Source organism: Pseudonaja textilis, chromosome 5 (genome assembly GCF_049901715.1).
Source record: "Pseudonaja textilis isolate UNSWEBS1 chromosome 5, rPseTex1.2, whole genome shotgun sequence".
NCBI classification, from domain to species: Eukaryota; Metazoa; Chordata; class Lepidosauria; order Squamata; family Elapidae; genus Pseudonaja; species Pseudonaja textilis.
In genome coordinates this window covers 27,337,796-27,353,641 of record NC_141994.1, presented here as the reverse complement: position 1 = coordinate 27,353,641, position 15,846 = coordinate 27,337,796, and the positions used below count along the sequence as shown (strand labels likewise).

Genomic DNA, 15,846 nt, shown 5'->3' with positions numbered 1-15,846 from the left:
CAACCGTTCGTTTAGTTTACAGTGGCACTGAAAAAAAAATGACTTATGCCCGTTTTTCACACTTAACGACCGTTGCACCATTCCCACGGTCGGGATGCTTGACAACTGACTCGCATTTACGACAGTCACAGCATCCTAGGGGATTGTGGGATCCCTTTGGCGACCTTCCGACCAGCAAAGTCAATGGGGAAGCCAGATTTGCTTAACGACCGGCGTTGCTAACTGAACAACGGTGATGATTTGCTTAATGCCTGCGGTCGGAAAGGTCACAAAATGGGACAAAGCTGACTTAATGTGTGTCTCACTTGGCAGCATAAATCCTGGTCTCCACTGTGGTTGTTTTTAAGTCGAGGACTACCTGTGCTGGGCCTGGCTGGGGGTGTCCAGATCTTTTGGAGCCCATGGAGGAGCTGTGCATCATCTGTGTTAAGGAGGGGAGATGTAGTGCGGAAGGAAGGGAGGGAGGGAGGGAAGGAAAGGGAAGAAGGAAGGAAGGAAAGGACTGAAAGAAAAGGGAAGGAAAGGGAAAGAAGGAAGGAAGGAAAAGGAAGGAAAGAAAGGGGAAGGGAAGAAGGAAGGAAAGGGAAGGACTGAAAGAAAAGGGAGGGGCCTGGCTGCATCAGAGGCAGATTGTGCAGCATCGGATGCATTTCTTAAAAATAAATGGATATTTGCAGAGAATCTTGGTTGGGTCTTCCTGCCCGTCTCTGAATTCTTCATCCTACCACATCGTTTTTATAATAATTTTATTTTCTCAGCATAGAGTTGTCAGCTATGTTTCATTCATTCATCCACACCCATCCACACACACACACACACACACCACGTTTGGGGCTCAGTTGTGGTAGTAAGTAAAGTACAGGTTGTAATATCTGTATTTTTATGCTCATGGGATAAAAATAAAGAGAGACATCATAGTTTGTAGGACAACTTTTCTGCTTATCAGTTAGACATAAAAACCGGCTTTTTATTATTAAAATAAGAGAAAGATTCAAGACTCCATGTAACTTTGATATTTCAGTTTTATTACAGTAGTGTATGTTGATATTCAAGACCATGTCTTTGCTTCCCTCTGAAAAAGAGTTACAGCAACAACAGTAAAAACCAATTTTTCTTCAAACAGAAAACAAGAGCGCATCCATCAACGATCCTTGAATTTTTTATTAAGCAGGAGTTGGATTTAGTGGCAATTTTCAATTCAAGAACTCGGAATTCAAATAGCAGTTTGCTCTGCAGAGTGATTTCTTTGACCTGGTGGCCTTCCCTCTTATCCAAACTTAAAAATCATCCTTGAGAAATTCCTTTCAGCCCCAAATCGCTAAAGATACAAGGATTTACTGGGATCAGATCTTTCAAGGCAATAAAGAAACAGAAAATGCATTTGGGGTAGTGCAATAAATGTTAGTTTGGAAACATGAAAAGATTTGAAAAGAAATCAATTGTCACAGTTCCTAAAACATTTTGGTTGCAGGTACAGAAAATACAATTAAGGCATTCACAGCAAACCAAATAAAAGAGGGAGAAAAAAAATGATATTTTACACCCGCATTATTTCATCATACAGAATATCAATTTAATCCCATTTTATAGATGTGAGAACAGAACCTACTATAATTCATTACACAGTTGCAGTTTTCAATTTATATTTTCTCTATTTCAAATCTCACCACCACCACCCCAAAAAATCTGTGTATGTGGTTGATAAGATGGCATTGATTAGATGGCAAAAAAACCCTTTCATAATCAATTTCAACTCTAAGCAACCAGCAAAGATGGTGAAAATATTTGGACTATGGATGGAAAATGTATAGCTTCATATTTAAGTACATCATAAAATAAATTTAAGGCTGGCACATGGCACCCATAACCATACTTTGTACATAAAAAATATTTTTTCTGACAAGAATTGTTGAGCAACAATATTCCACTGTCTGGAATCCAAAAGGACATAACCCAGATTAATGTTTTTATTTGCATAAAGTAGGCCTATGCAGCTTTTAGATGGTTAAAGTGCACCCATAAAACAGGGCTTGTTTTTGCAATCAGAGCTGTATGTACAATAATTCCTGCATTTAAAAATTCCCTGATTTTCTGTGGTTTACAGACCACCTTTGTTGCCAAAGGCAGATCAACTGTCAAAAATTATTTTACACATCTCAGAAAAACTACTTTTAAGAAATTCTTTCTGAGAAATTCACCCCGGGATATTTTTTGTTTTAATGGAAAACACTAAATCCTACAGTTTGGTTTGTAATGCCACAGGCAAGCCAGCTAAATAGGATTATCCCCTGCTGCATTGTAATATGATTTAAGAACTTCGATAAAAACCATTGTACTGATTTTAAAAACGGTTGGTCTATTCTCCACGCTCACCCATCGGTGCAAAGGCGGAGAAATGTAAACAGGTTTAAATCCAAGGGTGAGATTCTACCGGTTCGCTCTGATGATCAGAATCAGTTTGCTCCAATGGTCAGCTGTTGGCCCTCCCAAATGGCTGGGACTCTAGTCTGTGCTTTATATCCTGGTTTGCAAGCTCAGCTGATTTGGATGTCAGCTGTTTAACACACAGAGATTGCTGGAGAAGGTCAGTAAAAATAAAAAAGCCAATGCAATCCTAAATTGCATTAACAGAGGGATACAATCCAGATCAAGGGAGGTACTAATACCACTCTATAAAGCCTTAGTAAGGCCACACCCAGAGGACTGCATCCAGTTTTGGTCACCAGACTATCAAAAAAGATGTTGAGACTCTGGAAAGAGTACAGAAAAGAGCAACCAGTATGATGAGGGGACTGGAGGCTAAAACATACGAAGAATGGTTACAGGAACTGGGCCTGGCTAGTCTAGGGAAGAGAAGGACCAGGGGAGACATGATAGCAGTCTTCCAATATTTGAGAGGCTGCCCCAGAGAGGAGGAGGTCAAGCTATTCTCTGAGGCACCCAAAGGCCAGACAAGGAATAATGGATGGAAACTGAACAAGGAGAGATTTAACCTGGAAATCAGGAGAAACTTTCTGACAGTGAGAACAGTCAATCCATGGAACAAAAGTTGCCTTCGGAAGTTGTGAGAGCTTCATCCCTGGAAGCTTTCAAGAAGAGATTGGACTCCCATCTGCCAGAATTGGTGTAGGATCTCCTGCTTGGGCAGGGGGTTGGACTAGATGACCTGCAAGGTTCCTTCCAACTCTGATTATCTGTTATCAGTAGCAAATGTTCTGCATGTGCGGGCTCACTGAACTGGTTGTTATATTGGTTGAATTGCACCCCTGTTTAAATCCCAGGAATTTGCACTGGCAGAATTGGACATCTGCAAGGAAAAGGAAGAGATAAAAACTCCCGCTTTATAACTCCGGTTTGGCCAAATTCATTTCAGTAGCATAGAACCTCAAGAGTAAAAAAAAAAAAAAGTTTTTTTAAGTTTTGGATTTTTTTTTTTTTTTTTTTGCTTTCCAGGCCTCGTTGTTAACAGCAAAAGTCCCACGGTGGGTTAAGCCTTCAACCGAACGTTTCGGTGAGGAGATTTTGCTGTTGTTTCTGGTGCAGCACTCCAATGCCCACGGCAGGGGCTGGCAAGGCGGGTCGGCTGACAAGGCTGAGCTGGGAGGAAGTGCAAAAGAGGCAACATTAGACCCTGATCCCTTTTGGTCAACTGGGGTTAAAAAGACGCTGGAGATTCGGGCTGCAATTCTGCAGCTCCTCAGATCTTTCTTTCTTTCTTTTTGGATGCCCTTTTTTGCTTGTATCTTACGATTTATGTTGCTTTCTTTACTATCCTAGTGTGGTTTGTGTTGATTGCTTGTTTAGTATTCCTATGACTATCACTAATTGTTGTATCTTATGATTTAGGTTAGGATGAATGTGTTTTATGAGGATTATTTATGATCATGATTTATCACTTGGTTGCTTGTATGTACACTGAGACCACATGCACCAGAGACAAATTCCTTCTGTGTACAATCGCACTTGGCCAATAAAGAATACAATTTCTATTGTATTCTATTTTCCTTTCCTCTATTCTATTCCATTCCATGTTCTGTTCTGTGCTATTCTACTCTATTCTTCATTCTATTCTCTATTCTATTCTATTCTCTTTTCTATTCCATTCCATTCCATTCTCCTTTCCACGGTTCTGTTCTATTGTCCTATCCTATCCTATCCTATCCTATCCTATCCTATCCTATCCTATTTTCCTTTCCTTTCCTTTCCTTTCCTTTCCTTTCCTCTATTCTATTCTTTTCTTTTTTCTTTCCTCTATTCTATTCCATTATGATCTAGTCCTATTATTATTATAATTATTTTAATTTTTAAACTCTGTAATGTAATTGTGATGTGGTGTTTAGGGCACTATGCTGGGGCAGCTTTCAAATTTCATTGTATTCATAGAATGCAATGACGATAAAGGTTTTCTCTTCTCTTCTCTTCTATAATTCTCTATTTTTCTTTCCTCTGTTCTACTCCATTCCATTCCATCGATTCTACTCTACTCTACTCTACTCTACTTGATTCTATTCTGCATTCTGTTCTGTTCTATTCTAATTCTAAATCTGTTCTAAATCTAAATCTATTCTAATTCTGAATCTATTCCAAATCTAAACCTATACAGTTCTGTTCTATTTCTGTTCTGCTCTACTCTATTATTTCTTTTGTAATGTTTTGATTGCTTTGTGTTTTGGGGCAGCGTTGGGTTTGTTTGTGTAGAACAAAATAAATAAATATACATATTTTTAAAAAAGAAATCTTGCATTTTTACCTTACAAGCCAGTTGCTTTTCAAACCTTGGGGAGACAAATGTCCAGGGCCCCATGTTCTGAGGTTCTTCCTGACTCCAGACGAAAGCTGCAAAACAAAAGTTCCCCCTTTAGCCCAAAATGTATATTGCCAAGTCAGAAATTTGTTGACTGAGTTTTGCCCCGTTTTACGACTTTTCTCGCCACATTTCATGTTAGGTGAATCACCGCTGTCGTTCAGTTGGTAACGCGGTTGTTAAGTGAATTGGGTTTTCCCATTGACTTTGCTTGCCAAAAGGTCGTAAAAGGGGACCGTGTCATCCCAGGACTTTGCTTGCCAAAAGGTCGTAAAAGGGGACCGTGTCATCCCAGGACATGGTGACCGTCGTAAATATGAGCTGGTTGTCAAGCATCCAAATGTACATCACACGACCACGGGGATGGCTGCAGAAGTCGTAAGTGTGAAAAACGGTCATAAGTCACTTTTTTCAGTGCCACTGTAACTGACATAGAGTCTGCTAACCTTTGGCATTAGTGAACTTGTTCATCTCTTGTCGCAGAGCTTCAAGAGGGAAAGGACACAATTCTTCTAATCTCACAACGGCAGTGGTGTGCTTCTTTTCTTCAAGCAGCTCTCGGTGTTTGGCTAAAGTGTAATAATGCTTGCCAGAACAGAGAATCACCTTGCTGACACTAAGGAGAAGGAAGAACGGAATTATTTCCAACACAAGAGAGCCCATAAAGTGAAACCTGCTTGTTAATTCAGTCATTAAGCGAACACAGTTGTTAAATTGTTTTCTGGTTTATTGGGAGTTTTAAACTTGTAAGTTGCCCAGAGATGTCAGGAATAAGTTGGGTGGGTCGTTATATAAATGTTCTAAGTAAAATGAACGAATAGACAGATGGATGGATGGACTGATCAACCGACCAAACAACCAATCAATCAACCAACCCACCCAACCAATCAACCAACCCACCCACCCACCCAACCCAACCCAACCCAACCCAACCCAACCCAACCCAACCAACAAACCCAACCAACCAGTGGTAGGATTCTTTTTTTTTTACTACCATTTTTATGGGCGTGGCTTGGTGGGTGTGGCAGGGGAAGGATACTGTAAAATCTCCAGTCAGAGGTGGCATTTGCTGTTCTCTGTACTACTCAAAATTTCCGCTACCGGTTCTCCAGAACTGGTAAGAACCTGCTGAATTCACCAACTCTGCAACCAACCAACCAACCAACCCAACCCAACCCAACCAACCAACCAACCCAACCAACCAATCAACCAACCAACGAATCCAGCCAACCAACAACACTACATACATAAATAACCAAGTTACCTTTTAGGATCTACTGTTGAATCACCAATGACAGGTTTGAATGTGGTTCCTGGGGCCATTTCTAGTAAGCTTGATACAGCAGTCTAGGCAATGAATAATATGGGAAAATATATAAATATTATATACAGGTAGTGCTCAGCTTACAACAGTTCATTTAGTGACCGTTCAAAGTTACAACAGCATTGAAAAATGTGGCAGGACTGTTTTTCACACTTATGACCATTACAGCACCCCCACAGTTACGTCATCAAAATTCAGATACTTGGCCACTAACTTGTACATACGACAGTCGCAGTGTCCCGGGGGGGTCGCGTGATCCCCTTTTGCGACCTTCTGATGAGCAAAGTCAAAGATTCACTTAACAACCATGTCACTAACTTAACAACTGCAGTGATTCCCTTAACAACTGTGGCAAGAAAAATGGGGCAAAACTCACTTAATGAATGATTCACTTAACAATTTTGGGCTCCATTTCGGTCATAAGTCGAGGACTCCCTATATTTGAGACAGGATGGGGAAAACAGGGACAGGCCATGGTTTTGAAAGACTTTCTTCTGATGTTCTACTCATCATTTCTGGTCCCAAAAGAGCCTTCTCTGTTCCTTTGCTAATGTTCTGACCCAGACCTTCCCAATATCACGAAGCCGACTCCTCGTCCCAATAAAACCCCTTTTATTCAGGTTAAAGGGAATTCCTCTTCAGCAAAGTCCTGGCAAACAGTCTTTCAAGAGAGTTCACAACTACAGACCTTTATCAGGCTGGGAGAGTTGCCAGGCCGATAGCTTCCAAATGCCACGCTGTAGCAGCAATGACTTAGCAAGAACTCAGGAACAGATCTTCACCCTAATGAATTGAACTAATTGTCTCCTTGAAACCCCATTCCCCTTTCACTCCTCTTTATTCCCTCTGGGAGGGGCCATTCACCATCCACCTGTGCCTTTACTCCCGAGTCGACCCTTGTTCCTTAGCTGTTCCCTTCTCCTGGCAGCTCTGTGCATCTGCACACTGGGAACAGGCTCCAGCTGTTCTTCTTCCCCACTGATCTCCGACTCTGAAGGCAGCTGATAACTGTTGGTCGGCCCTGGCCCCATCACTGCCTCCGATGCAGAGCCCACATCCAAGCCTCCCCCAGACTCCAGGACTTGCCCCTGTTCCTCCCCAACCTCCTCACTGTTTGAGTCTGCCACCAGCTTCGCCACAACAGCTAATGGATCTTCTCTCTCTCTCTCTCTCTCTCTGTGTGTGTGTGTGTGTGTCAAGGCTACTCTCTACAAGAGCTCAGTTTTGTTGTAAAGTGAACGTCACGGTCTTTAAGCGAGCCCATTGTCCTCAATGGATTTTTTGTTGTCGTTGTTGCTTGAAATTGGCCGTAAAATCCCATTTCTGGCCAAAGATGTTGTGAATTGTAGTCGTATGACCTTGGGACGATGCAAGCAGACGTAAACGCAGAGCTGGCTGCCAAGCACCTGACTTATGTGAAAATTTGGGATGTCAATACTTTCTGGGGCATCTCTGTGACTTTAAATGATTGATAAAGCAACCCGGTCATAAGTCAAGGACTGCCCATCCAGCAGAGGTCTCCAAACCTGGAAACTTTTTAAGACTTGTGGACTTCAACTCCCAGAATTTGAATTCTGGGAATTGAAGTCCACAAGTCTTAAAAGACCCCCGCCATAAAGAAATGAAAAGATGAAGAGTGACAACCAGTGGTGGGCTGCAAGTTTTTTAACAGCTGGTTCTCTGGGCCATTTTCAGGCTGTTTTGGAGGGTGTTTTCAGGCTGTTTTGGGGCCATTTTCTAGTTGTTTTCAGGCTGTTTCTCGAGCCATTTTCAGACTGTTTTTCAGGCCATTTTCAGGCCATTTCTTGAGCTATTTTCAGTATGTTTTGGGGCCATTTTCAGGCTGGCTGTTTTGCCCATTTTTTGCCCCCCAAACAGTCCAAAAAACAGGCTGAAAAATGAGCAGGGGCGGGACCAGCCGGTTATGGGATTTGCCGGTTCTCCGAACTGTGCTGAATCTTAACTATCAGTTCGCCCCAACCGGTGCAAACCATCAGCAGCACACCTCTGGTGACAACCACCCCAGGAAGTCTTTCTACGCACAGGTAAGCGAAGGAGAGTTTTGGGCGACACCACAATGAGGGGTTTCCGGAAGTTTCGGACCATCTGCCTCCGAAGTAAGTGGAAATACTGTGCCGGGGTAGTTGGATGGACCACGGACATATTGACGTGGTCACCGTCGATCCCTTCCTCAAAGCTATCACACATCTGTGGGGAGAAGAAAACCACTACATTGGAGCAACTCTTTTAAAAATAAGGGTTTCCACTCAGTATAAGTAAAGAATATAAAATTTGGATTGGATATAAGTAACTTCAGTATTATTATTACAGTTGTCCCTATTCTGACTATTATTATTGTTGTTGCTGTTATTGTTGTTGTTATAAACTTTTATTCATTAAATATGTATCAGTCAACTGAACATTTAAAAATGTATCACATCCTCATCCTCATCTTTATTATTATTATATTATTATCTCTTTTATTCATTAAACATGATACTCAGACAAATGAACATTTAAAAATGTAACAAACATCCTCATCCTTATCTTTATTATTATAAACTTTTATTCATTAAACATGAAACTCAACTCAACTGAACATTTAAAAATTTATCACAAATATCATTCGCTGACTCTGATGATGATGATTGTTGTTACCAATAACATTATTATTATATTGTATAAATTAATGGATCCAGACAATATACACTGCTTATTAAACATGTATATACTTTAGAGAAAAAAATGTATAAATAATTTTTAAAAAATTTTTTAGAAAGGGTTTATAGCCTTGGCCACTTTAAGACTTGTGGACTTCGACTCTCGGAATTCTCCTCTGAATTTTCCCAGAATTCTGGCTCCTCCCACACCAGCTGAGGAATTCTGGGAGTCGAAGTCCACAAGGTTGGAGACCCTGGCTTCAAAACGTGTCCTTCAAGGGATTCAGAATACAGGAAGTCCTCGATTTACAGCAATTCATTTAGTGACTGTTCAAAGTTACAATGACACTGAAAAAAGTGAGTTAGGCCCCTTTTTCACAGTTATGACCATTGCAACAGCCCTGTGATCACAATTCAGGCTTTTGGCAACTGACTTGTATTTACGACGGTTGCCGTGTCCCGGGGTTCACGTGATCCCCTTTTGCGACCTTCCAACGAGCAAAGTCAGAATGGGGAAGCCGGACTTGCTTAATGACCATGGCAAGAAAAGTCGTAACATCGGGGCAAAACTCACTTAACACACGTCCAACTTAACAACACATATTTTAGGCTCAATTTTGGTCGTATCTCAAGGACTACCTGTACAAAGAATGAACACATGGATGGGAGACATTTAAGGAGGTGTTTTTGGGGGGTTGTTTGTTTTGCAGGAACATGAATCTGAAGAAGAGGATCGTAAACTCTGGCTACCTGCAAGAATCGTTCAACCCGACAGGAAGAATGTTCCGGCCCAGCCCCATCATAGCCATGTGGAAGGAGAACCACCAGGCCGCTCTGCAGGAGCCACTTGGCTTCCCCTGGAGACGAGAAGTTATTCTTTTTGTTTTTTTTAAAATAAAGGTTTTTTATTTTTATTTTTTACATATCGCTTCATGTGAGCAACGTGATTCCAGATTACAACATTTATACATAGTCATAATTACATTTCCATCTGTCTTGTTTAATATCACCTCAAGTCATTCCCTCATCTTTAGATAAATTTCCATTTCATATTTCAATTCATTAGTTCAATATCAATGTCATTTCATCCTCACATATTTTCAATTCTTTATCCCCTATTATTTCCATTTTCAGCTTACCACCTATTTTATTTTACTTTATACATCATGATCATTCTAGACCGATATATAATAAACAATCAAAACAGAGTAAAAATAAAATGAAACTAATATATTTAAGATCTACATGGTAAATACTCTCATTGTAAACACTTTATATTCCAATACAATCCCTAATCATATTTTTTTCCTTATTTCCACTTAACCAAAGTTTACCTATGTATTTTAATAAATTTCTATTCCCCTACTTTTAATCATCAAAGAGATGAGAAGTTATTCAATGTCAAGAATGGTACACTATTAGCATCTGCCAAATAGCACGCAGGGAGTCCTTCGTTTACAACTATTTGCTTAGCTGTTATTTCCACGTATTGAAGCAAAACCCCAGACTCTCTTTTGGCCCTGATGATGTTCCCTAGTTAGGTCATGAAAGATCTCCAAGAGAGCCATCAAGCACAGAGAGCACCAAGGACCCTACAGTCTTTCTCCTCCTCCTCCTCCTCCTCCTCCTCCTCCTTACCCCACACTCCCTTTTGGCACTGATGATGTTACCTAGTTGGGTTATGAAACATCTCCAAGAAAGCCTCCAAGCTCAGGAAACACCGAGGACTCTTCATTTCTACCCTGAGCTACAGATATTTTCCTTCAACCAGAATTGTAAATATATTTTCTATCCCAACAGGCACCTGAGTCTCACCTCCAGAGATAAATGTATCGAATATTATCTGAGCTCCGTTGAAGAAATCCCCAAACTGAGCCTCCCAAATGGGCAGCAGGTTGGGGCTGTCAATACTCATCCCATACTCAAAGCCGAGCACCGCTTCTTCGGACAGGGGGCTGTTGCTCACCTAGTGGAGAACGGGAGACAGCAGAATGGGAAACGGCTGGCATATTTGCCGGAAATAGGCCCCTCTGAACACACACACACACACAAACACACACACACACATGCAAAATAATTGTAGAAGGTGATGGATGGGAGGGAGGGAGGCTGGACACAGAGGGATGGATGGACGGATGACACTGATGGAGGGATGGATGGAAGTAAGGCCACGGATGGGTGGAGGGATGGATGGAAGGAAGGAGTGAGGAGGAAGAGAAAAGGAAGGAAGGAAAGAAGGAAGGAAGGACATGGATGGGCGGATGACACTGATGGAGGGATGGATGGAAGGAAGGAAGGAAGGAAGGAAGGAAGGAAGAAAGAACGGACACCGGTTGATGGAGGGATGGACGGAATGACATGAATGGATGGATGAAGGGGTGAGGAGGAAGAGAGAAGAAATGAGAAAAGGAAGGAGAAAAGGACAAACATGGATGGAGGGATGGATGGAAGGGTGGATAGAAGGAAGGACAAGGAAGGAAGGGAGGAAGGAAGGAAGCTTATAGCAGAAAGAAGAAGATCTAATCAGATAAACATTTATCTGGAAGATTCATATTGTATGAGACCTAAAACCTCCATGCATAAAATTTCATTCTCAATTTTTTTATGACATAGAAATTGTTATTTGTATCTCCAACTTGACACGTTCATAGATTTAAAATCTAAGTATCTGGGTGTCTGGGTGCCTCTCTGCATGTGTACATATGTACATTTGTATCTGTGCATTATCTTTCTATGGATTTGCCTGTACACTTCTAAGAAAGTAAAACCCATTTTTTGTCAAAGGCAGTCCTCATGGGGCTATCTACTCAGCCATGCACAATAAGGAGGGAAAAAAAGCTGAGAGCATGAGCACATTGCATTATCCCGAGCTCCATCATGTAAAACCATATCCTCCATCGCACGTTTGTTGTGTTAGCAAGTCTCCCCATTGTTGTAATTCACATGTTCTCCCTAGAAACAATGCTTCAATAACTCTGATTTTCATGTGGAAATTCAAGAATGTAACTCTTATCTATAGAACAAGGATGGGGTTTGAGTATGAATCTCTTTCTTCCTTTCTCCCCCTTCCTTTTCTCTCTCTCCTCCTTTCTCTGTCTCCTTTTCTGTTTCTTTCTCTTCCTCTTTTTATCTCTTTGTGTTCTTCTATTTCTCTCTCCCTTTTTCTTTCTGTTCTCTCTCCCTTCCTCCTCTTCTTTCTCTTCTCTTTCTCCTCTCTTTCTCTCCCTCTCTCTCTTCTCTTTCTCTCTCTCTCTCTCTCTCTCTCTCTCTCTCTCTCTCTCTCTCTCTGTGCATCATCTGAAACTTTGTGGAATGAGCTGGCATGAAAAGCAAATTACAACACAATATTCCCACATGCTCTCAGAGGGCAAGCTAATGTGTGACGACCTGGAAATAAATCTTATGTGACCCAGGGAGTTTTGTCACGGTGTGAAATCCAGGTGAGGCAGCATGAGGTGAAGTCCTCTCGTTCCAACCTCCCTTTCTCACCTCAAGGAAGCCCTTCTGATCGGCAGACATGTGGTTCAAAGGGATGTAGGTCTCCCCCGTCTCTTGGCAAACCAACATGGCATGTCTCTGGCTGAACGTCCCTCGGCCCACGTCTTGCCCACTCAAACGAATGTTAAAACCTTGGTAGAAAGCAAATCTAAGGTGAGAATTGATGATGATTTGAAAGGTTCAGAAGGAGGAAGAACTTGCTTCTTCCTAAGGACGCCCCTAAAAGAAAGCTTGACTTCTATACCTATCTTGAGGTCTGTTTTGTCTTCTTCTTCTTGCTAGAATAAGTGTTTCGTCTAGTTTTTTAAAAAAACTCTAAATATCTCTTTTGGCCTATTTATAGGGGAGGTGTTGGTTTAATGGCAAGTCAACACAGTGGTGGGATTCAAAAAAATTTATTACCAGTTCTGTGAGCGTGGCTTGTTGGGCGTGGCTTGATGGGCATGGCTTGGTGGGCGTGGCAGGGAATGATACTGCAAAATCCCCCTTCCCTCCCCACCCCACCCCACTAACCTGCTTTCCAGCTCTATTCTCCTATGCAGGGCAACAAAAGAAGACCCAGCCAATCAGCTGGGACTCAATGGGAGGAAGAGGAGAGATGGGGTTGGCAGGACCAGTCAGAGGTGGGATTTGCTTTCTCTCTCTCTCTATATATATATATATATTTAAAATAAAAAACTATATCCAAAAAAAGCATCCCACATTATAACTCTTTGGATAGCTGGACATTGCCCTCATGGTCTTCTCTCTAGGCTAAACACACCCACTGCTTCCAACCACTCGTCAAAAGGAACATGCTTTCAAATCATTCATATTAAGTATATCTAGCTGGGTTAAACGGTGGGCCCAGCTATCCAAAAGTGGACAGGATCTTGGCAAAACCAGATCAGAACCGAATCCATTTAGCTTTATTTTTAAATTTGGGTCCCTGGTTCTGCAGAGGGCCTAAAACTGGGGCTCGTCCCACTGTCTGAATTTGGCAGGAAACCAGAATGAGATTAGTACTTTCCAAAGGGCTAGAAAGATGTCTAAATTCTCCACAAATGGCATAAAGATCTCCCCTTCTAATTAATTTAATGATACAATCAGCGAACTGTGCCAAGCTAAGTTCCCTTTTTTGTATATGTTTTCCCCATTTATGTTTACTTTCCTGGCTTAATAGTGGATGCAACTTTTATATGTTTTAAAGACCTACCTTGACACAGCAGAGAACCAAAAGCTAATGCTTCAGCAGTGGCCCAGTCTAATTTCACTCCTTCCTCCATCTTCAACACTCGTGGCTGCACGCCCAACGCAGAACACAACAGGACAGGAACAAAACAGGAATAGGAACAGAACAGGAACAAACAGGAGGGACAAAACAGGAAAAGGAACAGAACAGGAACAAAACAGGAGCAGGAGCAGAACAGAATAGGACAGAACCAGAACCGAAACAGAACCGATCAGGACAAAAGAGACAGAAAAAAACAGGAGCAGAACAGAACAGGAATGGGAACCAAACAGGAACAGAACAAAGCAGGAACAGGAATGGGAACAGAACAGGAACGGAACAGAACAAAGCAGAACAGGAACAGAGCAGAACAAAACAAAACAATAACAAGACAGGAACAGAACCAGAACAGGAAAACAACAGAAACAGAACAGAAATAAATGCAAATCATTATTTTGTTACTTCAATTACCGAAAGGTCTAGGAGTTTCCTGCTTAAGTTTTGCAGAAAAACTAAATAATAGCATACGACTGCAAGGCGGGGAAACCAGTGGCAGCACACAGACCATAACTTCATTGTGTATTACACACACACCATATAACCTGTACATCATCTCTGCCATTTGCACAATGAACTAAGCCCCAATGACTTGAATCGGGCTCCCTTGCTTGAATGTCATCCTAACCACTTTCAAAGCAGGTCAATTCTAATAAAAAGCTATATTTTTGAGATTGGCCTTGAAAAACCCACCTATTTTTAAAATTTAGTCTGCTTTTAAGATGAGGTCAATTGAAATAGGATGTATTCAAGGGGACAGTTTGTTCCTCCCATTCCTGCTGCTAGTTCAGAAAACTAACATTATTTAACAATATTTTTAACATAAACACAATACCTCACATAATGTCTTAAAAGCCATAAAATTTCAGACTCCAAAGTCAAGATACCAAAATGTCCTTTAGGGCACACATTACTAGTTCCTAAAACCAAACACGTATTTTTTTAAAAATTTCAAATATCATGGAACGGCAATCCCAAAGATGCTTTTTCAAAAGGCCAATAACTGGACTTCATTTTTGCTTGAAAAACCTTCCTTGAGAACTGAAGAAGCTTCCTGCGGATGAGAAGCAAAACCTTTTCAAGGAAAAAACCCAGAAAGCCCAGCTGCCCTCAAAGTCAGCTGAAGAACTGGAGAAGCTTCTTGGATGAGAAGCGAAACGTTTTCTAAAGAGAAAGAAAAATGAGAAAGTCCAGTTGCCTTTTGGGAAAAAAGTACCTTTGGGACAACCATATCCTGAATGATGGAGAATCTCCTCAGATACGGAAGAGCAAGTCTTACAAAATGCATTTTTACCTCACAATCCAATACTTGAGGTAAATTAATGACAACAAACACTTGGCAACTGACTCATATTTATGATGGATGCAGTGGGGGAAGCCTGATTCACTTAACAACTGGGTGACTAACTTAATGACAGCAGTGATTCGCTTACGAGAAAGGTTGTAAAATGCGGTAAAAACTCTCTTGACCCATGTCTCACTTAGCAACAGAACTTTTGGGCTCCATTGCAGTTGTAAGGACTGCCTGGACAATCTTCCGCACGACTACGGAATTGTATTTGAGGATGTCAAACCTGAGCATGAGTCTTCAGGATGTGGTTGTGTAGTTGTAATTCTTCAGGCACTTCCACCGACTTGACCCCGACAAATTGGAGGAGTGGGACTGGAATACCGGTGTCCCATGTTGTGACTCTCGGCATGGGCTCCACTAGGCCGGTCCAGTGGGCCTGAAGGTTGGGGTACAGAGGCGCATACATAGCCATGGTGGCGAGATGTTCGTTGAGCTTGGAGTAATAGGAAGTTTTGATCTCCGATATTTCCTGCTCGGTTGTAAGTCCCTCAGCTACCAGGCCCTCCGCGTAAGTATCCGGGATGCTTTTCCGGGATCTATCCGGCAAAACGAGACACAATAAGGCGAGAAATGAGCTTTTACCTCCCAAATGTCAGCCATTTTAAGATGTATGGATTTCAATTCTCAGAATTCCCACCCACCGTATCTCAATCTCAGCCGTTTTAAGATGTATGGATTTCAATTCCCAGAATTCCCACCCATCGTTTCTCAATCTCAGCCATTTTAAGATGCATGGATTTCAATTCCCAGAATTCCCACCCACTGTATCTCAATCTTAGCCAGTTTTACGCTCTTGGATTTTAATTCCCAGAATTCCCGAACAGCAATTCTCAATCTTAGTTGGTTTTATGATGTGTGGACTTCTGGGAAGGCCGGCGAGTGAATTCTGAGAATTGAAGTCCACACACAGAAACAATAAAAAAAATCTCTTTTTATGACCCC

General features: G+C 41.6%; 1 protein-coding gene across 1 annotated transcript in view; it reads right to left on the bottom strand.

Moving 5' to 3' along the window:
• Positions 1 to 1,004: 1,004 nt before the first annotated feature.
• Positions 1,005 to 15,846, bottom strand: part of DHTKD1 (dehydrogenase E1 and transketolase domain containing 1) — a 30,089-nt gene continuing 15,247 nt past the window's right edge. Inside the window, exons 8-17 of the mRNA XM_026700782.2 lie at positions 15,128 to 15,440; positions 13,482 to 13,566; positions 12,278 to 12,417; positions 10,604 to 10,754; positions 9,539 to 9,645; positions 8,172 to 8,336; positions 6,069 to 6,151; positions 5,251 to 5,420; positions 4,751 to 4,836; positions 1,005 to 3,597 (exon numbers count right to left, since the gene is read on the bottom strand). Coding sequence (XP_026556567.1) covers positions 3,496 to 3,597; positions 4,751 to 4,836; positions 5,251 to 5,420; positions 6,069 to 6,151; positions 8,172 to 8,336; positions 9,539 to 9,645; positions 10,604 to 10,754; positions 12,278 to 12,417; positions 13,482 to 13,566; positions 15,128 to 15,440 — 1,402 coding nt within the window. The 3' untranslated portion in view covers positions 1,005 to 3,495. The remainder of the gene's footprint in view (positions 3,598 to 4,750; positions 4,837 to 5,250; positions 5,421 to 6,068; positions 6,152 to 8,171; positions 8,337 to 9,538; positions 9,646 to 10,603; positions 10,755 to 12,277; positions 12,418 to 13,481; positions 13,567 to 15,127; positions 15,441 to 15,846) is intronic.